This window comes from Calypte anna, chromosome 1, assembly GCF_003957555.1.
Source record: "Calypte anna isolate BGI_N300 chromosome 1, bCalAnn1_v1.p, whole genome shotgun sequence".
NCBI classification, from domain to species: Eukaryota; Metazoa; Chordata; class Aves; order Apodiformes; family Trochilidae; genus Calypte; species Calypte anna.
Genome location: NC_044244.1, coordinates 51830710 through 51858601, shown reverse-complemented (window position 1 = coordinate 51858601; position 27892 = coordinate 51830710). Strand labels below are relative to the sequence as shown.

General features: G+C 51.2%; 1 protein-coding gene across 2 annotated transcripts; it reads right to left on the bottom strand.

Moving 5' to 3' along the window:
• Window positions 1–10101: 10101 nt before the first annotated feature.
• PDGFB (platelet derived growth factor subunit B) lies at window positions 10102–26072 on the bottom strand. Of its 2 annotated transcripts, none has more exons than XM_030455248.1 (7): window positions 25603–25757; window positions 18912–19008; window positions 15342–15425; window positions 14639–14844; window positions 12788–12932; window positions 12222–12387; window positions 10102–10991 (listed from the first exon to the last, which is right to left on the bottom strand). In XM_030455248.1, the coding sequence occupies exons 1-6, from the start codon at window positions 25690–25692 to the stop codon at window positions 12251–12253; spliced, it is 759 nt and encodes a 252-aa protein (XP_030311108.1). In that variant the 5' UTR covers window positions 25693–25757; the 3' UTR covers window positions 10102–10991; window positions 12222–12250. The 2 variants fall into 2 exon arrangements, with proteins under 2 accessions (XP_030311108.1, XP_030311098.1); XM_030455238.1 differs by having other exon boundaries at window positions 10808–10991; window positions 12218–12387; window positions 25603–26072.
• Between the last annotated feature and the right edge of the window lie 1820 nt (window positions 26073–27892).

Below are 27892 nucleotides of genomic sequence, written 5' to 3'. Positions count from 1 at the left end.
GCATGAGCCCACCATGCTGGGGGGTCGAGGGCACCTGCTGAAGGATGAAAGGCTGCTGGGCCTCTCGGAGTCCCTCTGTCCTGCCCTCGGCCACCCTGGCCGAGGACCAGCCAGCAAGGGCTTCATGCCTGGATTTTATAGTCTGGGATTTCACGGGATGAGAAAGCCCCTCTCCTCTGCCCCTCTGCATATCCATGATATGCATGGGGGGAGCGGGGATAAACAGGAGTTTAAGTTACCCTGGTCTGCATACTTGAATTTAGCTCTCAATAAGTGTGTTTCTCCTGTCCCCTGATTCCTTTTCCTTAATTTAATTAATTTAAAATCAAGCAGATGGGTCCAGACAAGCGAAGGATGCACCCCCCTGCTCCCAAGATGCCATCAGGAACCAGCACAGTGATGGAGGAGCCTGTGGGGCACCCTCATTCTCTCAGCACTGCTTCAGCTCTCAGGGGTTCAGGAAAGCACCCACAGACCTGCTTTACCCCCAGACAAAGTGCAGAGCCTGTCTGTGCCCCACAGCTGGCTGCCTGGACCCACTCCTAGCTCCTCCACCCTTGAAGAGGTGAGCCAGGATCTCCAAATCAGCTATTTAAAGAGCTGCAACAAGGAGAGGTCTTTCTTCTTTATTCCCCCCCCTTTTTTTTTCATTGACACAACAAACCAAACACGGCCAACGCTGACCCTCAGCCAGCACTACGTCATGATGGTTTTGTCTCACAGTCAAATCAAGATCTTAAGTGTCTTGCACAGCCAGGTACTGGGGAAATGAAAGATTTCTTTCTTTCTTTCAAGCACACCCCTGTTCTACCTTCTCCAGGTTCCCTTTTATAATCTGCTTGGCTTTGGTAAATTTCTCAATGAAATAGGCACACGCTATAGTCCCACTGACTGCTAAAGAGAAGGAGAAGATTTCATGGCTCCCATCATCAGCTGTACACACATGTGTTAGTGGAAGGAAAAGGGACAGCGTCTCTGGTCACATGCGGGACCCACTTTTTGAGGAATTGAAAGCATGTTGTATTGGCAAGAATTAAAAAAACAAAACAAAACAAAAAAACCCAAAAAAACCCCAAAGAACCAAAACCAGCAAAACCTACCAGGGGTGCTTCTGCCTTTTAGGAAGTGGCCAGTGCACCCATGTCCCAAGGCAGGCTTCTGGGAGGCCTTGAAGGGAATCCCAGTGACAGCCCTCCCTGTAGCATTTGGGGAGAAAATCTGGGCACGCTGGGTGCAGGTTCAGCCCTTGCCTGGGGGTGCAGCAAGGGTCTCAGCTTCTTCCCAGCACCTCCTGCTTTTTCCCTGTCAGCAGTGGGGTGAGGAGCTGGTGAGATTTGAGGCTAGTTTGGTGTTTGCCTGGTGTTTGTGGGGGAACTTACCACCAAGCCACTGTGATTTTGGTAGATTTGTGTATTTATTTGGGGTGGGGAATCCCCCGTGATACTGGGTCAGGCTATCTGCAGTACTGCAGTCAACAGGAGATAAGCTGCCTTCATGAGGTGCTGGGCAAGGTCCTTACTGCCTCAGGGCCTGTCTCTTCTGAGAAGAGCTCCTGAGCATTGGTTCCAATTTTCTTTCCAGTGCAGAAGGCCTTTTTACCCCCTCCCTGGAAGAGGACTGAGACATGCTGCAGGAAAAGGCAAAGGAGTCTTCTGCTCCATGAACTCACACCCCAGTGCTGTGCAGGAGCTCCACAAAAAGCCTCATTTTTTCCCAAATTACTTAAATTCAACTGTGTTTTAAAGTGCCTTTTACAGGTGTAGCTGAAGATAGCCTTGGTATTTGGGAAAGATGGCAATATTTTGGAAAACCTGTTGACAAGTGCCTTATAGACACATATAAGGCACTTATATAAGGAACCCATACCCCAGGTCTGTAGAAGGATCCATGTCAAGGTCTTGACACTTGCTGGAAAAAAAACAGCCTGAGATGGTTTGTAAAGGGTGATGCATGAATCCCAAGCTGCTCAAAGCAAAGGTCCAAAGATCAGGAGGTTTATCTGAGGCACAAAGCTCCAGTCACTCAAGGACTTCAGACCTGCCCAAGACTCCCAAGCAACCCAGGCCCTTGGGAATGGGAAAACCCCTGCAGGGGTCCACTGGACTCCCGTAAGGTTTACAAATGACTAAACCTATTAGGTCATTTAGAAGATCTAAATGATCTTCTTCCTTTTATGGTCAAAATAAAGTGTCAGAATCACAGGTTTCCTCTTTCCTTAGAACTGGGCTTTGTTGATACCACGAATCCTTCTTGCAATGCTAAAATTAAATGTTTGAAAGCACATGCATAGTGTTGCAATCTTGCTGCCTTGCTAGCTGGTCTGTGTAATGCATGAGTTGAGTAACAAACAATAGAGGTTGGAAATAGCGGGGACCGAGATTTCCTCTTTCAATTGCAGAATTGTTTCCTTGACTGGTGCGTGCATGAGCCAGGTGGCAAAACACTTGCCCCAGCCATGTTTCCTGGCAAGCAGAAGGGGGTTTTGGGTGAGGGGTGGAAAGGAGTGAGAGAAAAAACTTTCAAAAAATGCCTGCCTTTCTTGGGTGTCACCCTCCTACTCCTTTACAAGTTCACTCTGTCTCTCAGTAGCCAGTTCTTGCTGCTCCTCACAAACTTCTCAGGTCCATTTTCAAACCTATGGATGGGAATTATTTCCACCTTTTAAGAGTGATGGAGACCTGAGATGCAGATGCCCATACCGAGAACACCTCTGACACTGACAAAATTTGTCACTGTGAACTCTCCCATCCAATGACACATATCCCAGGGAGCCAGATCCTACCAGCCCTGGGGAGCTGGTTGGCCTCCCAAATTCAAGCACTGCCATGACCACTTCCAGCCCCACCTTAGCTTGGATTAAGTCCCAGATGGTACCAGCTCCAGACAAGGATATGCATCCAGGTAATTTTTTCACTCAATTCCCATGCAATAAGGACTCATCACACTAGATGTTTTGGGGCTGCCTGCCTTGCCTGTGGCTTGGTGGGAGGCCTGGCAGGAAAATTGTCATGTCCCAGTCTCCAGGAGACCCACTATCCCATGGAACATAGAGGGGGTAATTTGCAGTGGAGCAGCTTTCCTGGACGGGGTACTAGGTGCTATATATGGTACATACACACATATCTGCTTCCAAAAAGCTCAACTGTCAGAGGTGTCCTCCAGCCCCTGGTGTTTGTGCTGTAGATGACTGAAATGTTTATCTCTGCCACGCTCAAGTGCTGTGACCCAAGAAAGGGACTGGAGGCTGGGAGGGGTAAGGTGGCTGCCTGTCAGGCTTGTGACACTTTGGCTTCCTGGCTTCAAGTCCCCCAGATGCCAGGGATGCTGCCAGTTGCAATTACATCCTTTCCGAGCTGCACCCACAGTGCAGGTGAAGCACCGTGGTGGGCACAGCAGCACCGTGCCAGCTCCCCATTTGCTGCCCAAGGGCCTGAGCTTCCCAGATGGGTGTTCACGTGCACCCACATTCCTTAGAGATATTTTTTTAAAAATCCCACTTCATAAATATTCATTTCTTCTAGCTGCCAAAAATCCCGTGTTGCTGGCTGGCCTTTCTCAGGGACCAGTGGTGTGTCAGTCCTTGCTTTGCCTTCCCAGACAGTGGGAATCCTTCTCCTACACCCAAACACCCAACCTCTCTCTCTGTCTCCAAAAGGAGGAGAACTTCTTAACCCTAGCCACTCCTACCAGATGGATTCTTGTTTGGAAAAAAAAACACACCAGATGAACTTGCAATCAAATATCTCTCTTTCATCTGTGAGCTGGCTTAGAGCAGGGAGGGCAGGGAATGGGTTTCAGCTGCGGGTCTGGGGGCTGCACCTGGCTCTGTGTCTGTGTTCAGAGTGGGAAACTGTGGCAGATTTTCTGCCCGGCACAGTAGAAGCATCTGGTTGCTCCTTCCTGGCCATGAGCTTTGAAACCATCTACAAAACCTGAGTAAATAAATAAGTACAACAATGGGTTGCAGCATACCCAGTGGGACCATCCATGGAAAAGGGAAAATACATATCATGGGGAAAAAACTGCAAATCCTGTTCAGCTGCTCCTTTCTGTTTCATTTAATGCATTTGAAGGTGGCTGTGCTGGGAAAAATATATTATTCAATTACCAGGCTGTTCACACCAGCTTCAGCTGAGCCAGGAGAGCCTCATCCTTGCCAAAACTGAAGGCAAAAAGGGCACATTTCACCTCTTTTACAATTGGTTGACAAAGCTAGTAGGATGCTCTGATGAAGAAGAAGCCCCTCTACCAGGGAAGAAACCTGCACTGCTGACCACCCACCTCACTGCATGAGGTTCTGGTCCTGTCCTTCACCAGCCTCACTGGGATTTGTGCATCCTTCTGTGAGGGAGCTGCCCCTCTCCCAGCCTGGGATGCTCTGAAGCAGAGTTCCCTGCAAGGGAAGGTGTGCTACCCCTTCACTCCACTGACCAGTGCTGCCTCAAAGTTTCCAGGGCAAGGTCATGCTGCTATTGCAGTGTTTTGTCCGTGGCCACTAGGTTTATGGGACACCAGGGAGAGCCCCCCCTTTTCCTCCCCTCCCCCTCCCAGCACAAGCATTTTGTTTTTCTTCTTGATTAATGGAAAAAATTCTTGAACCTGTCAGAGGGGAGGAAGGTCTTTTCTCTCTCTCTCTCTCTCCCTCCCATTTTTCTCTCTCTTCAGTTAGTTAGTGAAATACAATTTCCATCATTACAGTGGAACACTTTTTCCACCTAAATAACACCTCTGCAGGCTGCTCCTCTGCACAGCCCCCTTGCCCAAGAGATGCCCTCCTGGGGCCACACTGGAGTAGAACAGGGCTGGCTGTTCCCTCGTGTGCTTTACCTGGAGATGTGCAGCCAGCCCAGGGCTTGGGACAATGTGTGCATCTCACACTGGCACCTCACAGGGTTTACCCTGGCAGACATCAAGTCAGCACATACCAGGTCCCAGCAAACCTTTCTGGGAACATCTAATATCCTGGCTTGCCCAAGTGTCAGCTCTCCTGAGTGCCCTGATGACCCTCTGATGTCCTCAGAGCCTTCTGGCAATCCCAGCTGAGGCCTGTGGAGCAGTGAAATCCCTTTCATGTGTGCGACCATCCTAGGGACCTCCTCTGTACCTGGCTCCACACACCTGGCTGAGCTCTGCTGTCCCCTGGGCAGTCCTGCCTGTTCTGATGGTCCCCAGACCCTGCCTGCCGGAGGAGAGAGGGAGGACCCCACCTGCAATATGTGCTCCAGAGTGCCTCCTTCCAGCCACCTGCCTCATTTCAGCAACCAAAGCACTTGTGCAGATGCTTGGTGTGGTTTCACACATGACCCCATGTGTGTATGGCTGTCTGCGTGTTGGATCCTTACACGGCAACATCTGACATCATCAGGGGAAAAGATCACCCACAGGGTACCCAGTGCCCTCTGGCCAGCCAGGATCTCCTGGGTGCTCTGGGCTGCAGCTGCTGATGCATGTTTCAGTAAGAGCTTCTCTCCCAGAGCATACCTTGGTTCATTAATCACCACTTGTTTCTGTTCTGACCTCATTTGATTTGTCTCTAATGTCATCACTCACCACTAGCTCTGCACTGCAGCAGTAGCTACCATCCTCTCCTTTGCTCTTCCCCATGTCTGTGCCAAGATTTATACTGAAACAAAATAGGTTTTATTCATGCAGAAAACACCCTAGCAAGGCCTGGGTTTGGGGGAACAGAGCTTGTCTTCACTGACTGCATTGGCCAGCAGTGGTGAAGGTTGGGGCATTTGGGAACTCAGGCTTTTTCCAAAGCTGCTGAGCCAAGATGTACAGTGGAGCTACTTGCCCGGCATCTCTCCACCATTCATCCTTTGCTTTTGCAGCATGTGCAAGAAAAGAAAAGAAAAGAGGAAAAAACAAAACAAAACAAAACAAAACAAACAAACAATAACAGTAAGTATTTCAAAATTTGAATTGACTGTCAAGCCACAAACCTCCCTGCTGTCCAGCTCCCTGCTGGGTTGGGGTTGCTGCTTAATCACTTGCAAACAGCTTTTCTTATTGAGTTAGTAATTACAAGGGAGTTGTTTCCCTCCAGGCTGCTTTCCTCCCAACTTTCCTTGGCCTTTGCTGTGAACCCAAGGCCTGCCTGGTATCTGCCTGTCGGGAGGAGGAAAAAGGGTAGGGAATCCCTGCCATAATTTTGTAGTTTGATGTCTTTGCCCTCGTAACTCTTCTGCCAAGAGCCCCACCTCTGTGAAAGGGGCTCTTGCTTTAACCCGATGCCTGCACTATCTACAGGGAAGCCCCCAGAGTCTGGGGTGGCCTGCACTTCCCACCCTCTTCCTGCTCATTTTTTGGAGGGTTCTGGTGTTTCTTTAATCCTTTTAAAGCAAAAACAGCTGAGGCTGCCTGGCTTCCTTGCAAAATCTTTTAAGATGGGAAATTCCCAAGCCTGCAACAAGTTCACTTGGTCACGGGCAGATCGCAGCTTGGAGGGGGGGGTGCAGACCATTTGGTCACAGGCTGCATGAAGGCAAGTGGGGAACAGCTGCATGCTCAGGCAAGTTTTTTTTTTGTTGGTCTAGTGTTGGGGTTTTTTTCTTAAATAGCTTTTATTTCTTCATATTTTCCTCCCTCTTTGTACTCTGCTTTTCCCTTGGCTTCTCAATCCCCAAGGCCCACTAGGCACTTGCACATGGACAGTGAGACAGGGCCACCTTATAACACATTCCTGTCTCACCCTGGGATCCCATGGGATGGCAACAGCTCCCACTGAGCCCACTCCCAGCTGTGTCTGGAGCAGGACAGGGTGGCTATCACGGGGCTTATGCCAGGAAGGGGTGAGCTTGGCTCCAGGAGAGGAGTGACTGTGTGGGCTTGGTGCCACATGGCTGGGCTGAAGAAGCCTCTTCCTCTGATCTGTGGCCAGGCACAGGGGCACATTTAAGATGTTTGCTTTCCTGAGCTCCTGTAAAATAAGCAAATGGTCAAAGGTTTTCTTCTGGCCCTAGTGAGGAAACTCTTGAAAAGTTTTTATTTTTTTTTGCTTTGTTTGTCCATGTGACAACATGAGGCGTTGCAAACCCACAACACTAAAAAGGCCAAAGCCTGGCTTTAAAATATAGAAGTTTGCTTTTTACACCTGAATATCCCATCAAGCACACTCTGCTATGTGCCTGCTACTTTTGGGAACTGTGTTCTCGAGGTCTGATCCATCGCTGAAGCCTCTCCACCTCCTCGAGGGCTGGATGCTTTTTCTCCAACAAAATCTGAACCTCATGTTGAATGACATATCCTGAGGCTGAGCCTTTAGGTAAAGCAACAGTTGAGCAATTAAACCAGGGAGAGCTGCCAAGATCTCCCAGCTGGAGCACCGGGGGAGCCTAGCATGGTGGAGGTGCTCTCCAGCAGCCTGCTGTAGCCCTCCCCGTGCTTCTTTCGAGATTTATTTCCCCGAGCTTGGCTTTGTGGGATGGATGTAACCCACCCTGGAGAAGAGGGACCTCCACCCATCCTCCTGCTCCCCTTGCTGCCCCTATGCAGGGTGATGGCCAAGGCACTGCGAGCAAACAGCAGCACTGAGGCAGCTGCCGCCAGAGAAGGTCGAGGCCCACAGAGGTGCGAGCTCCAGGCACCCACCCAGTCCCACTGCTCCTTTCAGCACCTCTTCATGTCGAGCTGTCAGAAGCAGAGAGGAGGGCTTGCAGGGTGGGTTTGCACACCTCTCCCCCATGGCCGGGCGGTGTGCCGGCCTCCTGGGGTGCCGAGTCCTTCCTCCCAGCCCTGGTCCAGGCTGATGCACCCACATCTCTGGTGACTCAGGTCCTCTTTGCACCCTTTGCTCCCCAAAATTCTCTGCTGGCAGGCCCTCGAGTTTGAAGAAGTCTCATGGCATAAATCTTTCCTCTCATCAGACTACTTACTCTTAACGAAATCAGAGCAGGGATGTGATTATTATCCTCATTGTGCTTTTGCCTGTGCTTTCCACCCCTGGGGCAGAGAGAACTCACCCCTACTCCATTTACAGGGTCAGGGAAAAGGTGTCCACACCCTAAAATGAACCATATCGGAGCGACACACACACCTGGGAATGCCAGGCTTGCCCTTCAATGACAGCCTGGAGGACACTCAGACACCCATCTCCCTGGGCTCATTGTCACAGCACAAGTCCCTAGGGTGGGTGTATGCTGCTCAGAGCTGAGCCACGGACTGGAGGTGTTGTGTGTGTGCTGGGGGGGACCCTGAATTTCAGACATAGGGCAGCAACTGCCTTCCCTCCTCACAGGCTGGCACCCGAATGCCAGATATGTGGTATCTCCCTTGCTCAGAGGAAAGGGAAGCTCACTGGCCTTTCCAACCGAGGGAAGGGCCGCTGTTGTCTAGACGGTGTGACTAAGGAGGGAAGGGGCCGACTGTTTGTACAGCTTTGGAGAGTGTAAACAGTGCTGACTGTCCCAAGCCCTTCAAAGCAGAGGAATCTAGAGATCAGATGAAAGCCCTGGGAAATTCTAGCCAGGTGTCCGAACAGAGTAGCTAAGGAGGAAGGGAGATCTTTGAGAGGAAATCCCCAGTGCCCAAATAATTTCAAACCAGCCCAAGAGCTGAGCAACAGGTGGGAAGGAGGAGCACAGGGCCACCAGCCACAGGCAGGGCTGTGCGTAGGTCTTACAGGACTTTCCCAGCTTTGGTTGCTTCTCTCTGCAGTTTCAGGGGAAGTGTCCTGAAAATGAAACCAGAGGCCCTGGAAATCCCACTCTACCCTGCACTGGGCTTGTTTGGAATTCAGCTCACAAAAGAAAGAGAAAATGTCATTTGAGAGGTTTGGTTTCCATTTTTCTTTTTTTTCTTTTTTTCTTTTTTTTTCTTTTTTTCTTTTTTTTCCTTTTTTTTTTTTATAACTTTAAATACAGTACTGGGTATAAATTAATCTTACATTTTTTTAAAAAAAAAAAAAAGTAAAACAAATTTAAAATACAATAAAACCTCACCATCTTTACAAACCAAAAGAAACAGATTTTGGAACAGGAAAACAAAAGTGTCTTAAGACTTGAGGGCTTGGCTTTGGCAGGAGGGAGCCTCAGCAGTGGTATGAGAAGTGCTTTGGGCTTGCAGGAGGCAAGGGCTGGGTCCCTCCACAACTCGTTACAGCTCCAAGGTTACAGCTTTGCCTCATTCTCCCCGGTCCTTCAGGGGCTTTTTCCCATAACAGAGGTGAGTGCAGAGAAGTGGTCTGGAGGCAGGAGGGGAAAGGGAGGTCTGCCCCACTAACTCTGAGAAGGCATTTTCTTCATGTGCAACTTCACAGCACCTAGCACAGCGTGATCTGAGAGCAGGAATCTGAGGTGATGCTGGAAATTCTGTCATGTGTAATGTTTCTGCTAGCAGAGACTGAATATTGGGTGTGCAGAAGTAGCCCCTGCCTGCAGAGTCCCCTCCTCTCTCCTCCAGAGCAGACCAGTGGCCTGGGAGGGACTCTACAGCTGACCCTCCAGTTGTTCTCTGAGTCTTCATTTAGAAGGGCTCATTTCTGTCTCAGACAGCTTCTTCCAACTGCAGCTTCTGTGCTACGTGGGCTTAAAACACCTAATGGGCAAAATCTGAAAATTGATAGAGAAAAAGAGAGGAAAAAAGATGGGAGATGTTGTGACCTTGGCAGGGAGAGAGAAGTAAAGGCATGGTGTGCAGGACATCATGAAGGGGTTAAAAACCTCGGGGGAATGACATGATTCTGCTTTCAGGACCACAGAGCAGGCAAGGACAGCTCACTGAGATTAAGTCATTCTTCTAAGTTTGGCTGTTGCTGGTCTTGTTGTGGTGCCACTTTGCCTCCTGCAAGGAAGTTGTGCTGGGGGGTTGGTGGAGTGAGAGAAAAGGGCAACAAGACAGAGAGAGATCAGATGATGTCTCTGCCTGCCCCATCCCAGACCTTGCAGGCACATTGCAGTAACAGTGGGATTTTTCTGCCAGCCCAACGAAGCTGATGCATGCACGTGCCTCTGAGCTTCCTGCCACTGGGGAATGAAATCCATTTAAGAACAGATATATATATTTTTTATATATGTATGTATAAATACACATACACACACACACCCACGCACACGTATGTATATATATATATACACACACAGATATACACACACACACATACAGAGCAAATTTTAAAAATAATCTGAGTCCAAGCCTGGAAAGTTGAATTCTCCACCAGCATGTGCAAAGATGGCTCCCCTTGGCAGGGGCCGGGGGTGTGGAGAAGATCCTGACACCGTCTGCTCCTTCCCCACAATCCAAACACCTTCCAGTCAGCACCAGGAGCAGGAGGGGAAAGGGAGGGGGGGAATGCATTTGGCTTATTTGTTTTTTGTTTTGTTTTCTTTTGTTCTTTTCTGTTCCCCGAGATGTTGTATATCTTAGTGGTTTTGGTTTTTCTTCTTTAAAATAAAATATACGCACGCATGTTAAAAATATATATCTGTCCAGGTAGGGTGATAAAAGTCCTTAGTGCATTTTCCATCATGGGTTGCTGTTCGCAATCTGAGATAGGCCTGTTTTCAAAATGTAGGTCCAGTGCAAGTATTGATCTCAGCTGGGCCCCCCAGCCTCACCAGAAACACAAGGGGAAGGGAGAATACTCCCCTTTTGCTCTCTGTCCATTTGTTTTTCTCCTCCCCTCGAAAGAAATTGGACCCACTTTCCTCTTCACATTTTCCATCCTGTCCTCTGGAGCAGGGAAGGCATTTTCCTGTCCTCGTTGCAAGTTGTGGCTGTCCAGGGTTCATGGATTTACTTGTATTTTGTTCTTTTCTCATATATGTATATATATATATAGGCCATGTTTGTCCTTTTTCTTTGTGTGTGTAAAATTTTAAAAGTATGCTATAGATGAAAGAAGGGAGAGGCTTATGGTGGGAGAAGGTCCATTGATGGAAAGGGAAGCACCAATTGCCGTCTGAATCAGACGTCGAGGCAGACTGACAAAGAGGAAAAGTTATCACTCCAAGGACCCCATGGGGGCAATACAGCAAATATATTAAATAAACCTGGAAGAGAAACAAAAACAGGCACAGCATTAGAATATGTAAGCCTCTGCTCCTGCAATTCCCCTCTTCCCCTATTTTCTCTTCTGGAAATGTTTGTGTCAAAGTGCCAGATCAGAAGCTCAAGAGGACTTTTGACCTTCTCTATTTTTTCCTCTGGACAGCTTGAACCAGAGCTGAGATTTGCATGGCTTTGCATCATTTCTACCCTGGGAACCTTGGCCTCGCCAGGAGGATCCTGGGATAATCAGAACCCTTGTAGTGCAAAGCGTGGGAATGCCAATCCCAAGACACTGCCTGGCGCCCTCCTTCCCCAGCTCCTGAAACCCTGTGTATTGGAAACCCATCATCCCCCTCCTCCAAGGAGAAGGGAAGTGACTGTGAAGTGGTTGGCTCAGGCTCATTTAAGGGGCCACCACAGAAGCTGAGACTGCTGAGTTACAGGCCAGGGCCTTCCCTGTTAGGCTTTTCTGCCTCTCTCTACACTCAGCCTCCCCAGCTCCGTGCCCTGGCTGCTCTCTTCTGCACTTTTCCCTCTCTCTGGGGGAACCAGGGTTTATTCTCTTTTCCTCTGTACCAGTGAAATTCTTCTGATGATGAGGGAATTACTCCCATTTACACAAGTCAGGGAGAGAAGAATCTGACCCTGGACAGACAAAGTCCAGATCTCTTGCCAGAGATTCCAGTTCTCTTTTCCCCTGGTATGACCTTTTTTTTGTGCACACAGGCTTCCCGTGAGGAGAGGGATGAACCAGAAGTGTTGCCACTTTTCTTTTCAGTCTTTCTGCCAACTCAACTAATGAAATAAAAGGAAAAGAGATCCCCAGAGCAACATTAATTCTCTGCTTTCAACAGAAAATCAATAGAGAAAGGAGAACAGGAGTTGCTCCACAGAAGAGATGAATTACATGGACCTCGAGGGGATTTATGTGTAGAGAGAAGTCAGGCTCACTCTCTGCCTCCAAGTGAGGCAGAGAAAAGAGATGGCAGGGCCTGAGAGCAAATATGCTTGCAGCATGATCCTCCCACCTCTATGAAAAGCCATAAATAGGATGCACACACTGGGTCCCAGCCTAACCCCCTTTTTTCATCACTGGCTTTATCACAGCCAAGCCCCACAGTAGCCACTTCACTGAAAGAGCTGTGCTGTGGGAAGAGTCTGAGGTGCTGGGGCAGAACTGTGTCCTGGGAGATCATTTCTCCTGACTGGAAAAGCAGCTTGCTGTTACCTGCCTTGTGCTCTCTCTCCCCTGCCAGCACTTCTATGCTATGAGGATTTCTTTCAGCACTTTCTTATCGTTGACATGCTTGTACTTCTTATGTTTCCTCTTCTGCGCCGGCGGCCGGCGTACTCGCTGCCTCTGTGAGACAGCGGCTGTGGTGAGCGACGGTGACGAGCCTGCCAAAACAGAGGGGAGAGTGTCTGTTCAGCTGGGTCACAGTGAAATATCTTTCTCCACACGCTATCAACAAAGAGCCCGCAAGGGGAGGGTCACAAGGCCTCCTTTTCTTGTTCTTCTGTCCCTTGTCCTCTGTTCTCCACAGTGTCTGCCCTCTCCCTTTTCCCACGATGCCCTTCCTCTCACCTCTCACCTTCCCCTCCTTCATTCATCTCAGTTTCAGCCCCTGCCTGCTGGCAGGCAGACATCCCAATAAAGGTCCCTCAGCTGGTGTAAACCCATGGAGGCCCCAGGTTTTCACTGGAGATAAGCAGATTGAAGCCAGGGGAGGGCTCTTCCCTCTCTCCCCAGCCTTTCTTCTCACACCACCCTCCCCTCCACCATCGCCAGGATCCTTACGTCTCTGTTCACGTGTCCCTGGCCGGATGTTCCTCGGGGGGGGTGGACGGGACACCGCTTCGCACCGACACTGCATGTGGTCCTCCAAAGGCACAACGACTTTCTTGAATTTTGGCTTCCTCTGGACAAATTCAATCTTGTTCACCTATTTGGAAGAGGGAGGCAAGCAAAAGGTGAACACGGCTGTAGATTCCACTCAGCAAAAATAATCGGTGTCAGCATGCTTCAGGACTGGCTCTCTTCCTCAAGGGTCAGGAGGCAGTTTATAGAGCAGGGTTCAAATTTGGGGGTGGTGTGTATGGGACCTAATTCTGCAGACACCAGCAGAGCAGATCTAGACCAGGCAAGCTGGGATGTGACTGGTTATTTCTCCTGTTCCTAATTATCCCTGCTGCTTAAGCAGGATGACTGGTCGATCCCAGGCAGAAGAAACATGGGATGTGCAGAACACACTAGCCTGCTTCCTGCGATGGCGGAGACCTAGAGGCAACCAGAATTAATTCCCACAAGAGCCTCCAGGAAGGGTAAAAGGAGAAAAACTCAGGCCCGATGCAAGCAAACGCAGCTTCACCAGCTCTGCTGAGGCCTGTCTGAATTTGTCTCAAGCCCTTTAATAACTCTCAGGGCTGAAGCCCTCAGCTCTGTGTTTCACGGGAAAGGCGGTGCTTTGGAAATTCCCTCGGACTCTCCACCAGTGCTGACTCAGAGGGAAGACTCACTACTGTTCCACATCCCACCACAGGGCACGAGCTTTCTAGGGGGTCCTCCCATTCCAGAGGCGGCCGGGCCTGACCCCACTCAGCTTATCTAACGCGACCGCGGCCCCTGAAGTGCTCCCCAAGCTATAAATACTTGCTCTGCCGCGCGTCTGGGATTGAATTCCTCTAAACCCACTGCCCCCAGCAGCATCCCTCAGCCAGAGCCAAAGCAGCCAGGCTGTTTATCTTTCCTTGAAAGCCCACTCCACACGCTTCAGACCACACGCTGCTCGCTAGACAAACACTTCCAGCCAAACAATAGAGAGACCTCTGTTCTCAAAGAAACCATTTCCAGGTCACTTTTTCAGGCTGGCTTTTGACCCCTCACTTGTTTTTTCCACAAAAACAACTCCTGCTCCCCCCCCCATTTTTCCCTCATTCAGCCTGGCTTTTCTGAGAAAGGAATTTCCTGATGAAAAGGGCTGTTTGAATACAACTTCTCCCAGCCAACCTCTGCCGCCTGCCTGGGGGAGTCTCTTACAGCTCAGGCAGAGGATTAGTAAAGGACAAGTATTATTTTTAAACAAACTGTGGGAGGAAGCTGTGAAGAGATCACTGGTAGCTGTGAGGAGGGCAGGATCAGAGCAAGCAGATAGCCATAAGGTATCTGCTTGCTGCTGGAGTGGGTCAGGAGGTAACCATGGGTCTGAGAAAGAGGAGGAGCTGCTGCAGGAGCTGTGTCTTGGGAAGGAGCTGCAGCAGCAGTGAGCAGGCAGAGTACCGACACTGCAAACTTTCCCCTTTTTTCCATCAAAAACCATCCCTGTGACAAAAGGCAGCCACAGAAAGAGCCACAGAGCTTAGCTGCAGCTGGGGACTGTGCCCTGTAGCTCTGCTACAGTGACAATTCCCAGCTGCTGGACAGCACCAGCCTTCCAAGCAGCTGGCACAAATGGATGTCACCCAGCTCCGGAGGGATGTCACCCCCTGCCAGAGGCTGCAGCTCCTGCAGAAGAAGTTGACTGCAGAGGCGATGCTGGGGGTCACGCTGTGTGAGTCTTGCACCTGAGACCCTCTCTAGTTTTGATTTTTGGGGGGCTAGGAATGGAGGTGGGCCATGGGAGGAGGGAGCAGGGGGAGGCATCTCCCTTACCTGGACGTGCCGGACACGGATCTGCGTGGGGCGACACTGCACGTTGCGGTTGTTGCAACAGCCGGAGCAGCGCTGTACCTCCACGCAGGGTGGCCACACCACAAAGTTGGCGTTGGTGCTGTCCACCATGTTGCGGGAGATTTCAAAGACTACCACCCGTGTCTTGCACTCTGCGAGGACAGCTGGCTCTGCTGCTGCCAGAGCATCTGTGGAGGGCCAAGAGAAGAAGGTGGGATGAAACGGGCTTTGCAGCTGTTACCAACCCGCTCACGGACACCTCTACCCAAAAGAAAGATCCCACGCATTCTCTCATACATACACAGATGTTCTTTCTCCTCTTCTCACCCCTCTAGCTCCCTTCCTGGGCAGAGCTGCCCCCTGTGAGGGACCTCCCAGTGAAATGATGCTTCTCACCACAGTGGCAGACCCAGGCAGGAGGTGACATTTCTTTAGAGCAAATCAGTAGCAGAGGGATTTAAAGCACACCAGCTTGCAGAGCTCCAGACTCCCTCTCCTGCCCTCCTGGCCCATAACACCCAGATCCTACAGGAGGCTCAGGCCCTCCTTCTCATGTGTCTTCACATCCATGAGCACTATAACCTCTACCTGCCTCCCCACCAGATCTCAGACACACATCTACACCCAACCACAGCTTCTCAGGTGAGCGCCCCAACAACCACAAGGTGCAAAACCCTCGACTCACCCAGGCTTCGTCGCTCTCTAGACAGGGCCACGGGGTTTTGACCAGGCTGAGTTGCATTCAGGTTCAGGTTTGAGGTATCCTCCTCTGCAAAGAGAAAGACACAACCTAATAGCACCGAGTAAAGAAAGGAGAAGATGTCAGGCACTTATGCTCTGCTCATCGAGTGAAGTGCAGAGACACCCACGTCCACAGCCACAGCCCCAGCACATCACTCTAGGTGTAAATCTACCAGGGAAGTCATAGCTGTGCTTGGACACAGACACTCCAGGTTTGCTCTTGGCTCAGACTAGGCAGCTCAAAGCAACAAATCTATCAAGAAAGAAGGGTCCCAGTCAGCCCTGGGAGAGGAAAACTCGATCTCAAGAATGACAAGGCCTATGGCAGGGCATATTGGTGTCTGAGAGGAGTAGTAGAGGGATTCAGATCACCAATCTGAGATCAAGATAGAGCAAGGAGGACCAAAAATTAGATGGGATCAGCAGAAATTATGATACATGAGTTGCCTTTCAGGGGTGGCGTGGGACTGGGAGAGTATGTGATGATGGGTGGGAGGTGGGGTGCTTGTTTTCTGTCTCCCAACCCACTGCAGCTGCTCTAGGTTAGAGTAAGTTTTATAACAGAAGAATAGAAAAAAGCAGTTTAAACTGATTTTCTCCTATACTACTGTAAGGTAAGTTGCAGGATCTGGAGGTCATTCAGTCAGCGATGGGAGAGGAAGAACGATAGCATTCAGGCCAGCCCTGAACAGTTCCCTCCCAACCCATTGCTTTTTCCCATAGGAAGTGCTGAATAGAGAAATGCCCATAATCCCCATGGAGCACTCCAACATGCAGCCCCTCCTGAGCTCCAGACAATGGCTACGCTTGGAGATAGCTCCCACCCAGCCACAGCTCTTTCCTTCTCTGACCTGCTTTAACAGCTGAAGGAAGCTGAATGGACGTCAGCATCAAGGGAGCAATTTTCTTAAAGACAATTTGGGGCCAGTGGAAGATCTCTGTTTATCAGATGTGTGTTGGAGCAGACTTCCCACACCTATCATGTCCCATTCCTCTTCCTCAGCCCTGCCCTAGTGCAGCCCTCTTATAAGGGGGAGCAGAGGCTTCGCTCTCCCCTCAGCTCTGAAGCAAATGCTGAAGGAGTTGGGATGGATGCACAGAGGCTGCATTCACAAGCCAGGAATCATGCACCTGAGAGGTAAACATCTATGCATGGGGTGGTCAGAGAGTGACCCTCTGAAGCTGCTGGGCAGGACATGATCAGTTCTAGGACACCATTCATCTTGCCCTGAAGCAGACACCCAAAGTGATTTCTGGTGGATTATGCTCTAGAAGGGCATGTAGTTCTCTAAGGGCTGCAGAAAGTGTCTGAATACTGACTTAGAGGGGCATGCCAGTTCAGAGAGATGACCCCAATTCAACACACCTCTGCTGTTGGGTCTACCATAGTGTCTAAGAGATACTATCTGGAGAGCAGCATCTCAGCTCATCTGCCTCCTGGGCTGCCTACTCATGGCTCTCTGTGCCGTCAGTGGTTGGCAGCTGCTGGGACACTTACAGGGTGCATGGACAGCTCAGGAAATAGCTCCAGATGCTTTGAGATTATCTTGCTAATACACTTATTTGCTAATATGCCAACTGCACACGGAACAAGTGAATGGTGATGCCCCTCAATCACTACCTGGGACCAGATAAGAGCCACAGGGTGCAACAAAGAGATGGCTTTCTAGCACTGTTTCCCATTTCTCTGAACAGTCTTTCCCATCTGGGACCTGAAGTGAAGCCTAGTGACTAAAAGCCCAATACCCCTGGGCTTTTCAATCCAACAAGAGAAGCCCAATTTGTTTCTCAACTATGAGGGCATTTAGTTACTGTGATGGAGATGTATCTGTTCCTTAGACACCAGGACGTGGCAGGCTGCACGCATCTTCTCAGCCACTTTTTCCCCACCCCACCATCCTGTGCCACCTGGCATTTTATCAAACAAGGGTGGGAGCTGACTTTTGTACAGAGGTTGAGTTAAGGAGAAGAGAGAGAGAGGGGAAGGAAAAAAATAAAAAAATGAAGCAACAACTGTTGGCTCTAAACAAATCTCCTATTGAAAACTGGGTCCCTCCCTCCCCCAGGCTGTCCTTCTACACCCCATGCCCTATGGTTGGTGCGGGCAGGGGGACCAGCCTGGGACAATCAATCCAGCACAGCTAATTTTGGAAGTTGCCCCATTGTGTGGCTTGTGGATGAGGAGGAGGGGACTGGTGAGGGCAGGGAGAGGCCGTGGCAGTGGTGGGGAGCCTGGTTGCCTCTTTCTAAGGCAAACAATAGCTGAACGCAGCTGGTGCCCTCCCCCTCTCTTTCCCCCCCTCCCCTGCCCCTCCAGGGCCGTTTTGAAAGGCAGCGGGAATGCTTTTGAGACTGCGCCAGTGGTTGGACTGGCATAGGAAACAAAAGCAGGAAATTCTGTTCCCCCGTAGATAGTGTCTCGGCAAGGATTACAAAGCTCCAAACAGACAAAACACGAGAGAGAAGGCGAGCTGGGAGGGCCAGGGGACGACGGGCGGGAGCAGGGTTAGAATAGAAAGGAATTTGCTCTGAAGAGACCGTTTATAAATAAATTCCTGGGCCAGCCCAGCCGCCGTGGCGCGTGCTCCAATTCCCACACGTGCCGACCCCTCCACGCTTCCCTGCTTCTGCTGCTCTCCTTTCTCAGCCCTGGCCAAGTGACCCCGAGGTCCTGCAGCCCCCGGAGCTCTTATCTACAGGCAGGAGGTGAAGTGATGCTACCCTGATTTAGCCCCTGTCCCATATCTCACCCACAGGCACGTGCTCTGATGCTTTCATCCTAAGAAGCTTCTCGGAGCACGTGGCCTTTTGTGGATGCTAAACCTGAGAACTCACTCATCCCTTTCCAGCTCTATCGCCCGATTTCCACCTCCTATTTCTCCACCTCCTAGGCTGATCCTTGGATGATTCAAGGCTGCCTGTGCATCTTGCAAGGTGAAACATGCTGACCACAGTTCTTGCACTCATCTTGCTCATCTCCTACCATTCTTGGAAACCAATGGAATCCATCTTGGAATCAATGTCTGAGGCAGTTAGGAGGAGATCTACAAAAACATCTAGTTGCCTAGCTTGCACAGGTTTCAAAAAGGCTATGTGTATAAATAGCCAGGTCTTGGCTACTGACTGTTTCCTGGATTTATTAACAGAATCATAGAATGTCAGGTAGGAAGGGACATCGAAGATCATCCGGTCCAACCCTTCTAATATTATTGCTTATATGGTATGTCTCAGGACCCCATCGAGCTGAGACTTAAAACTTTCCGAAGTGGGGTAATCCACCACCTTCCCTGGGAGACCATTCCAACCTCTGACTGTCCTCACGGAGAAAAAATTTCCTCTTCTGTTCAAATGCAATCTCCCCAGGAGAAACTCATGCCCATTACCCTTTGCCTTGCCCGTGTGACTTATTGTGAAGTCTGTTGATAGTCTGCCTGTTGGAAAACAGAATATCCCCTCCCTCCCTGGCAAAGAGTTATGAAAAAATAGAGGAGTGTTTGGTGAAGAGGAGATTTACCTACGGAGTCTATCCGCAGGGCACGTTGGAGGTCGCTGATGGAGCGCACAGAGCTGCCACCCAAAATCTCATAAATGTCTTCAGGTATGGGGTCCCCCTGTCAAATGACAAAAAATGAAAAGAAGGGGAGAAACAAACATTAGAGAGGTGATTTGCAGATACTGACTGTGTCGTGATGGGGAACTGAGGAGGAATTGAAGAACAATGGCGGAACCAGTGAAGGAACCAGAGAAAGGCAAAGATACCCTCAAGAAGGGTATCTTTGAGGCTGAAACCTGAGCAAAAGGGAGAGAGTCCCTCTTGCTGCTTCTCACAAAGCAGTCAGGAGACTGAAAAAGCAAAAAAATGCCTGGGCTGTGCAACAGAGCCTCTGACACTATGCAGCCAGAGCAAGGCTTCCTTCACCGGTGCTATATGACTTCTCCAGGTGGCCTCTCATTCCTGCTGCCTGCAGTAAAGGCGTTTTAACAGACTTCCCTTATGCTATCAGATAAAACCTTCCCAATATTTCCCTCTGTTATGAAACACCCTCACGGGCTTTGTGAGATATCGTGTGCATGTGCGTGTGCATGCGCGTGTATTTTCAAACCACAGAGGCCCAATAATATCCATAATTTGCATACCCTTAAAAAAAAAAAAAAAAAAAGGTGGGGGTTGGAGAGGAAGATTGACCTTCACAGCTGAGGCTGCCCCAGCCTGAGCCCGCAGTGAAACCACAAATGATGCAGGGAGGACATGAAAGGCTGTTCAAGGTGGTGGGCTGAGGAGCTGATTTGGATGAAGACACACATGGGAGTTTGGATGTCATTGCATGCCAGTGCCAAAAAACCTTAAGTAAGCAGGCTCATGGACATCAGGCGATAGGCCAGATTCAGGGTTTGTGCAGGCAGGTGCAACGCCATCAATCTCTTGGGAATTTTAGTCTGGCACCAGGCTTGAATGGGCCCCGGTGACAGCACTTAACAAGACTACAAAGGAGCAGTGTGGGAAAGCAAGCACTGATTAAAACATACTTCCGAAAGACCAGAGAAAGAGGGAGGAAAGTACTGGCCAAAGTGTTTGCTTAGCTCCCAGCTCTCTTCATTCCGGGCTACTCATGCGGAAAAGCCGCTCTTTCAGCCGGGTGCTGGATGCCCTCTGAGCCACAGCCCTACACATGCTCCTGTAACTGAGAGGAGAACTTGGCTCGTGCCCCTGTGAAACGCTGGGATTTCTCGTGTGGGTTCTTATGGGCAGTTGGTGGCATGTGTGTGGTCCTTCTAGGGTAAAGCTATTCCCTCCCTGCCCACCTTCAGTGCAGAACATTTCCCTTCCACTCAGAGTCAAGGAAAACCTCCAGGCAGGTGGTTAAATGCTGGCTGTTAAACCTCGAGGGCTTCAGCCCAAGCCTGCAGCCACTTTTGCATGGCTGCTTGAGCCTGGCACCCTGACACCACCACACGTGCCTGTCCCTTGGCCACCTGCCCTTTGCCTCTCCTAAGGTGGCAGTAGGAGCCCTCCCTCCCCAGCCCTGCTAACCCACCCTCTAATACCATAACTTAAACTAGGACGCAGTGGCTTGAAGGATGCTGCGGCACAAGTCACGGGGCAGGAACCTCCTGGGATAGCTACAGAGCAGCCAGCGCTAGTGTCTTAAACGTCCACAGCCTGATCCACCAGAGAGCTCATGTCAGATCGAGCCTCTCTGCCCTGCTCTGTCCCTGTCTCTGTCACATCTCACCACGGATCTGGCTGTCCGCCTGCAGCCAAAAGCAGATTTTACATCCCCAGGCGCTGCTTCCTCAGTCTCCGAGGGAGAGGGAAGCAGCATCAGTGATGAATGCACAGCGAGAGAGAGACTTGTGTAATTCAGGGATCACTGGATAGCTGCGAAATGAAGATGCCTTCTGACAACTCCTGCCGCGTGAGGAAGAGCGGGGCCAGCAGCCCCTGCCAGGGAGGCTCTGCAGCACTTCCCTGCCTTGTGCCACACACGGCGTCTACTGGGAAAGGGATCATTTGCAATTCCTAGTACTTGCAGCCAGGGCTCAGTGCTGGGCGGCTCTGAAATTGCAGGTTTTTTAATGTATGCACCTGTCAGACAAATGCATTCGGGTACGAATGCTGCCGTGCACGGATGCCCCTGGTCCTTCCTGACACTTAATACGTGTAGGAAATGGAACTTTATTTTAAACTCTGGCACTCGCTGGGGCAGAGCGTGGGCAAGTGTTACGAGACCGGGTGACTTTGGAGGCAAGCTGGGAGGTGTCACCTTGCTAACTGAGCAGGGGGAACAGATATGAATCAGGGATTGCAAACGCAGGCCCTCAGGAGCTGGATTGCTGGGGACTGCCTGCAGGAATAAGCTCCACTCCCTGCTCACAGCAGCAGTTTCAGGTGCCAATTTTTTTCTTGCTGCAGATACTATCAGCATGGCTACTGTGTATCACCAGCCCACATGGCTCACAATCTTGTCCGCCTCCTTGGGGTTTAGAGAGGCAGCTCTGCCAGTGACAACCACAAGCCTGTGAAGCTCCTTGCTTTCCTCTAGTGCTGCAGAACCATGTCCAAGGTTGGCCAGAGAGCAGATACACAGATCTGAGCTGCAAGGGGTTGGCCTTGCTGCCTTTGAGGTCTGTGCCTGGAAACAGCCATGCCTCTGGGTCTCCCATCCCAGATCTATGCCTGAATGTCCATGAAATTGGGGCACTGCACACACCTGGGCCAAGGGCACTTGGTGGGGATGGGACACAGGGAAGCAGAGGTCCCTCAGCCACCTCCACCTGATCCCATGGGGAGGTGGAGCAGCATTGCAGGAGGTTGGATCCTCAACAGACCAGACCAAGCAGCTGGTCTGGTTCCTGCTTAGTGGCTCTTCTGGAGTTATTTGTCTAACATAGGTTAACAATCTCCTTTTTTAACTGCTCGGCAGATCAAAGAAGACTTTAGTCTCAATGGACTCCTGGCTGACTGTCAAGTGCCCCAAGGCCTGGCCTCATATTCCTGCGAGGCCCTGAATTCCTAGAAGAAAGTAAGTTTGTTCTACCCTCCCTCAACCTCCAGTGCCTGGCTCTCCCCCAAGCCACAGGAGTACCCCCCACTCTGCCAATCTCCCCCACCCCCCGTTAGGGATGTCCCCTCCCCTTCTCCTGGCTGCTGGCACTTTTAGGGTGAGAGCCAGGGCACACCTTACACAAGGCAGCAGAGCACCTGGGAACACGTGCAGCAATGCCCTGCAAACAGAATATTCCCGTCCCCACACACAAGCTCTCCCAAAATCAGCCTCATAGTTAACCTCACCATCCACTGCCCCTGGAACTTTCCACCAGTGTATGATTTGAGCACCAGGGTTGCAGAAAAATCCCTTTGCAATCAGCCACTGCCGCTGCGGTGGCACAGGGAATACTAAGGGCTGTGCTCCAGTCATTCCCCTTGGCTATTCACTGGCAAGGGTTTAGGAGTCTTGCCCGAAGGTGTATCTGACTCGGCAGCACCGAAGACACAGAGGAGGAGGCAGCAAGGATTGTGCAACTGGAAGGGAAGGCAGACCCTCAGGGCTCAAAGAAACCAGTCAAGGACACTCCCAAGGTGAGAACTCTTCCAGTCCTCTTTTTTTTGGGTGGTGTGTCTGCACACCCACATCTAACTGCACACAGAAGGACAGAGGGGTAGCAGCACTACCTTCCCAGGGAAGGGAAGCACCCGGTTATCTGTTCCTCTGCCCTGATAAGGAGGACTTTCCCGATCACATCCACCCTGACCACAGCATGAGATCTTGGCAGCGGAGCCTCCAGTGATCAGCCAGGCAAAAAACCCCAAACAAACAGCATTTTTCAATTCCTTCTGAAGCTGATGCGAGGACCCTGAGGGGAGACTCCACTGCATTCCCTGGCAGAGAGCAAGACTGGCAGTCATCCTGCCACTGGCCATCCAAACCCGAGACTCTTGTTCCTCTGACATAGGGCTTCCACCTTTCCAGGACCACTCCCAGCTACAGGGGGACCACAAAACCCACCTGCCAGAGGACCAGGCACGCCTGTCCCACCAGAAGGCACAACCCTCCTCACACGAACTCCCCTCCACGTGGGACGGTGGCTTATGTTTTCCTCCCTTAAAAGAATCAACCTTAACGTTTGATCTAGCCCACGTTCCTAAAATACAGCCAGACCTACCCACCCTTTCCCCGTTTCAAGGGGGACTCCACCACTGCCCCACCTTGCTCCTCCGCACTCCCCCTACACCTCCCCTGCGAGGGCTTGGAGGCATTTCCACCACCGGGGCTGGCTGTGTACCGGCAGCACTGGAAACACCGCAGGAGCCGCTGTCATTCTCTCCTGCCGCTGCGCATCAGCTGATGGGAAGAGGGAGGCAGGGACGATTCGCCTGGCTCCTTCCACGAGCTCACCCCAGACGTGTCATCCACCCCGGCCCCCACCGCTTTTGTCCTTGTCACAGCCTCATGCTAGGAAGACACGGGAAGAGCCCGGGAGTCTTGCACCAAGAAGACGTGATGAGGAGCTGGGCCCAGGTTATAAGCAAGCGCCCGGCCGCACCCCATTCCTCGGGAATTCCAGAAAGCCCTGCCAGTGGGGCTTCACCCCAGCACAACCACACCGGGCTCAGCCCATCCTCTCTAAATGTTGCAAGGCAACTATTACAGCCCGCGGGGCAAATGCAAATTGGTTTAGCATCCTCGCGTCCCAACTGGCAAATACCTTCCCACTGAGGCTCATACTCCCGCCCGCTGGAAGAGTTCCAGGGCCCTCCAGATCCAGATGGGTGTGATTGAAGAGGGAGAAGGACTCAGGATGCTTCATCTCCCGGCTCAGGCCTCTGCTGATCAGAGGGAGCTACTGTTCTCCACACACTTTCTCTCAGGCAGGGCTGGGGAGGAGGTGCAAGCCCCATTCAGAGGATGACTATGGTTCAGCTGCCTGGTAAGAGTCAAGTTGTATGTGCCTGGGGCAGAGGTGTAACACAATGGCTTCAAAGTCGATGTGGGGACTATCTGTAGGCAAAAGCATCTACCCAAGCATAAACCTTCTTGGTATTCTCATCATAAAATGACAAATATCATTATTCCTCCCAAGGAATCTTGAGCCAGAGTTCCTAAACCCTAACTCTATTAGGCTGTCATAAAGCTGAGCACTCTTTTAATGTGATGGAAGTGCAGAAGAACAGCCCTCTGGGATCAGTCACTACATCTTCACCCTTTCCCAGCACCAACCATAGGTGATGTTTCACATTGCACAGGAGAAAGGGATCTGAGCCACCCACAAAGGAAATACCATCCTCTGCCCAAAACAAACTTAACCACTGGGTAGCCCACAGCTCTAACTGCTTCCCTTTGCGGCTTGGGCAAAGGCAAAATGGGACCTTAAGGAGGTGATGTGATACTTTGTACCCAGCCCCTTCTCTGCTGCCCACAAGATGACCTGACAGAAAATAAGGAAGAGAAAGAAATGATGCAAAGGGAGAAAAGTTCTGGTGGAAGGATATTTCCTGCCCCTCACAACCTGCAAGCTGAAGATCCAAACCACAGTTTTGCCACCTTAGGTAGAACTGAAGTGGGAACTGAGCCCTGTATGTAAATGTTAGGGGCTTTCTGTTCCCCTCAATCTGCACACCATCAAACTATCAGACATGGCAGCAGAGGTCAAAGGATTTGGGGTCTTGGGGCTCCTCTTCCTTGACCATGCCTTGGGGTGAGGCTTTGATTTCCACCTGGGGAAACCAAAGAGGGTTGGGGTGTACGATCACCAAGCCAAATCCACCACCTGGACCCCGCCCTGTGCCTGCTTTCCTCTTGAGCAGAGTGTGCGGGAGGGCTGCAGGACAAGATGCTTGCGTGACTGTGCAAGCACAGCAGGGACACTCATCTCCTGCCTCTTCCCCATGGCCCCAGACAGGCGGATACCCCGCTGAACAGCCATGCTGCCCTGGTGATGGTGTCTCTAGAGGCACTGCCCCCCTTCCTCACCCCTTTCGGAGCCCCCTTGCCCTTCCTCCATCGGCCCCTCGGTGATGCCAGGGTGGGTTTCATGCAGTGCGTAATTCTGGAGGTGGTGGCAAGCGGGCCTGGGTCCCTGCCTCCTAGCACGCCAAAATAACCAGGGAAGGCGGGTGGTTTGGTGGAGCAGCCATCTGGCACCGCGCCGCAGGGGTGACAACCAAACGGGGGCAGAGCTGCCGGCGGGGCAGGAGGCTGCGGGATCCCGGGGGTGCTCCTCAGCAGCAGCCCGGCTCCATCCATCAACCAGGGATTGCTTTAGCCTGGTCTCCCCTTCCCTTCCAGCCCGGGATGCACACGAGGGTGGGTTTATTGCCAAGCGAAGCCTTTCCCGGTAGTACCCGTCCTGACAGGGGGGAGCGACCCCGCCCCGAGGCGGGAAAGCGGCCCCCAGCGGTCGCTCCCCCTCAGGGCCGGGGGCGGCCGCCATTAGCGCCCCTGCCGAGCCCTTCCCTCAGAAAAGGGGCAGGAAAGCCGCCGCCCGACCCGGGCTTCTCGCCCCTGCCGTTCAGCTCCGCTTCTCCGCAACCCCCCACCCCCCACCTCCAGGCTTCACCTCTCCTCACCTGCGGGGCGGCAGCCTCCGCCGCCGGTCTAAACCACCCCCCCCCCCCTCCGCCCCGAGTCCCCGCCGCCCTCCCCCGCCGCCCTCCGGGACTGGCAGCTCGGCAGCACCGCCCGGTGCCGGCCAAGGCAACTCACCTCCAGGCGGGCTAGGGGCAGGGAGAGGATGAACGCGAAGACCACGCCGAAATTCATCCCGACTTCAGGCCACACCGGCTGCGGGCACATGGACGGCGAGCCCCGGGAGAGGGGAAGCGCTTCCCGCAGACAACCCCGCGGCCGCCCGGCCTCAGGCATCGAGGGCTGCTCCGCGGGTTCCCATTCTCCCTCCGAGCCGGGCTGCGGGTGGGAGAATTGCAGAAGACCTTGGAAGAGGTGGTGGTGGTGAGGGGAGGCAGAGGTACTGCTCGGTGAGTCGCCTGCCTCTCTGCTATCTCATAAGCCCGGTGGGAAAAAAAATGCAGTCCCTCAAAATTATCCGCATCCAGAGTCTGCGTCCCTTTCGCCCCAAGGGATGCTTCGGTATTGCCTTTTGCTAGGTGGTCCACATGCTATTTTTCTTCTTGGTTGTCTTCCTCTTCAAATATATGTATGTAAAAGATTTTACATGCGGGCAGCAATAACTCAGTGTTCTTAGAAAAAGATGCACAAAATAACAATTAAAAAACTTTTCCAAACTTTGGTACGAATTAAAAAAAAAAAAAAATTCCTCTTCCTTAAGGTGTCATTTTCTTAAAACACTCCTTTTCTTCCTTAAGCCTGGCTGCTTTTTTTTAGCGAAAAGTTGCTACTGTGCATTGAATTTCTTCCCTTCCCATTAAATTCGTGGCTTGGGTGCCTCCTCTCTTGAAGTGTTGGCAGCTTGCTTGGACGTGAGGTTTGCTCTGGGTTTGGAGACAGGTGAGAGCAAATGTTTTCGCTCTGGTTTGCGTGTGTGTATGTGCGTGCGTGCACTGAGCCTTGACGAGCCTCAGAGCGGAGCCACCGCTGCCTCCCGCGCTCTGTTGCAACAAGAAAGGGAAAAAAAAACAAAAAACACAACGGCAAAAAAAAGCAGAAAAGGTGAAACTGAAGGGGAGGTGAGAGAGCCGATGAGTCTTTTATTTTAGTCTGCGAGCTGCAAGAGAGACTAAACTGGCACTCGGGGCTGCTCCTTTTATAAAGGAGAGGAGATGGGTGGAGCATAACTTGCCATCCTCCTCTTGGCTGGGTATCAAGGCGAAAAATCTAGTGAGGGAGTAGCAGTCCATAGCTGACAAAATAAAAAGTGTGTTAATTTAAACGATAAATTAATTAAAAATGACTAATGCTGTAATAACCCGTATAATGTGGCTTTAGTATCTGTGTGGAATGGGGACAGAAATTCCTTCCTCCTCGGCAAGAGATAAGAAGAGAGGAGTTCCCGGCACAGTAGTTTGTTATTTTTTTGGCCCCAGGTTCTCACTGTTGCATTCTGGAGCCCATTTCTCTTAGCTCCGCTTGCCTTCTTCCCTGCCCTGCTACACCACTAGCTCCAGGGAGAGAGATGGTGTTAATATCTTACATCTCTTTGTGTGCAGCAGAAGAAAAAAAAAAAAAAAGCCAGATGAATTTAAATGTTGCTACAAGACAATCTGTTGTTGCTCGTGGCACCAGGAGGTATTTTGCTGTGTGATTATCTCCACGATATAATAAACATCTGAAGGAAAATTAAGCAAGTAGATATTTGCAAAGGTGCGGGTGGGGGTGTGCAAAAGAGAGGGATGGGGAGGGGAAGGATGCTAACAGGTGAGTTCAAGAAAGAGTCATATCCTATTGAAAAAACACCCGTACGCACACCCTCTCATGTAAGTACGAGCGATCTCCTGGTGTGGAGTTGCACACTTGCAAAGCATACTCCAGGCACGACCAGGAGGGGTTTCTGCACCATCTTTGTGCAGGCTCGTATCCACCGATACATTCCTGCACCGTCATGCACCACAGGCACTTGGCAGGCGTTTGCTCTGAATCCCAAGCATCTTCCCTTCTTTTCCTATGCTACACACACGCTTCTATTTGAGCCTCTCGCATGCACAGCTACGTGCAATTTTTGTCTCATTCACACATCCCTGGGCATCCATGTGTTCTCCTTCACTCTCCCCCTCTTTTTTTCTTTCTCACATACATACACCCACCAGCACACCAGTGGCCTCATCTCACAGCATCACACATGCTCCCTTAGACTAAGTGCCTCTGAGTCTCATGCAGCCAACCTGCTCTAAAACACACGGTCTCTCACCAGCATTCATGGATGCACCATCCTAAGTGTCTGGATATGAGTAGCAGCTACCAGGACCAAGCAGCAGGAAGCCCACCAAATGATGTTCTGTAGTAGGCACCCAACAACACCTCCCAGCTTGGCTACCTACACTGCTAAACCCGACTTTTGTCTCCGTGGACATTGGTCAGG

Bases quoted from the DNA above. Each gene is read 5' to 3' on its own strand.
- PDGFB (XM_030455238.1), bottom strand. From the start codon at position 25,761: ATGCCTGAGGCCGGGCGGCCGCGGGGTTGTCTGCGGGAAGCGCTTCCC. The intron at 14,845-15,341 runs GTGAGTCGAGGG...GGCCCTCCACAG, and splicing joins TAGAGAGCGACGAAGCCTGG to ATGCTCTGGCAGCAGCAGAG. The intron at 12,388-12,787 runs GTAAGGATCCTG...CTGTTTTGGCAG, and splicing joins AGGGACACGTGAACAGAGAC to GCTCGTCACCGTCGCTCACC.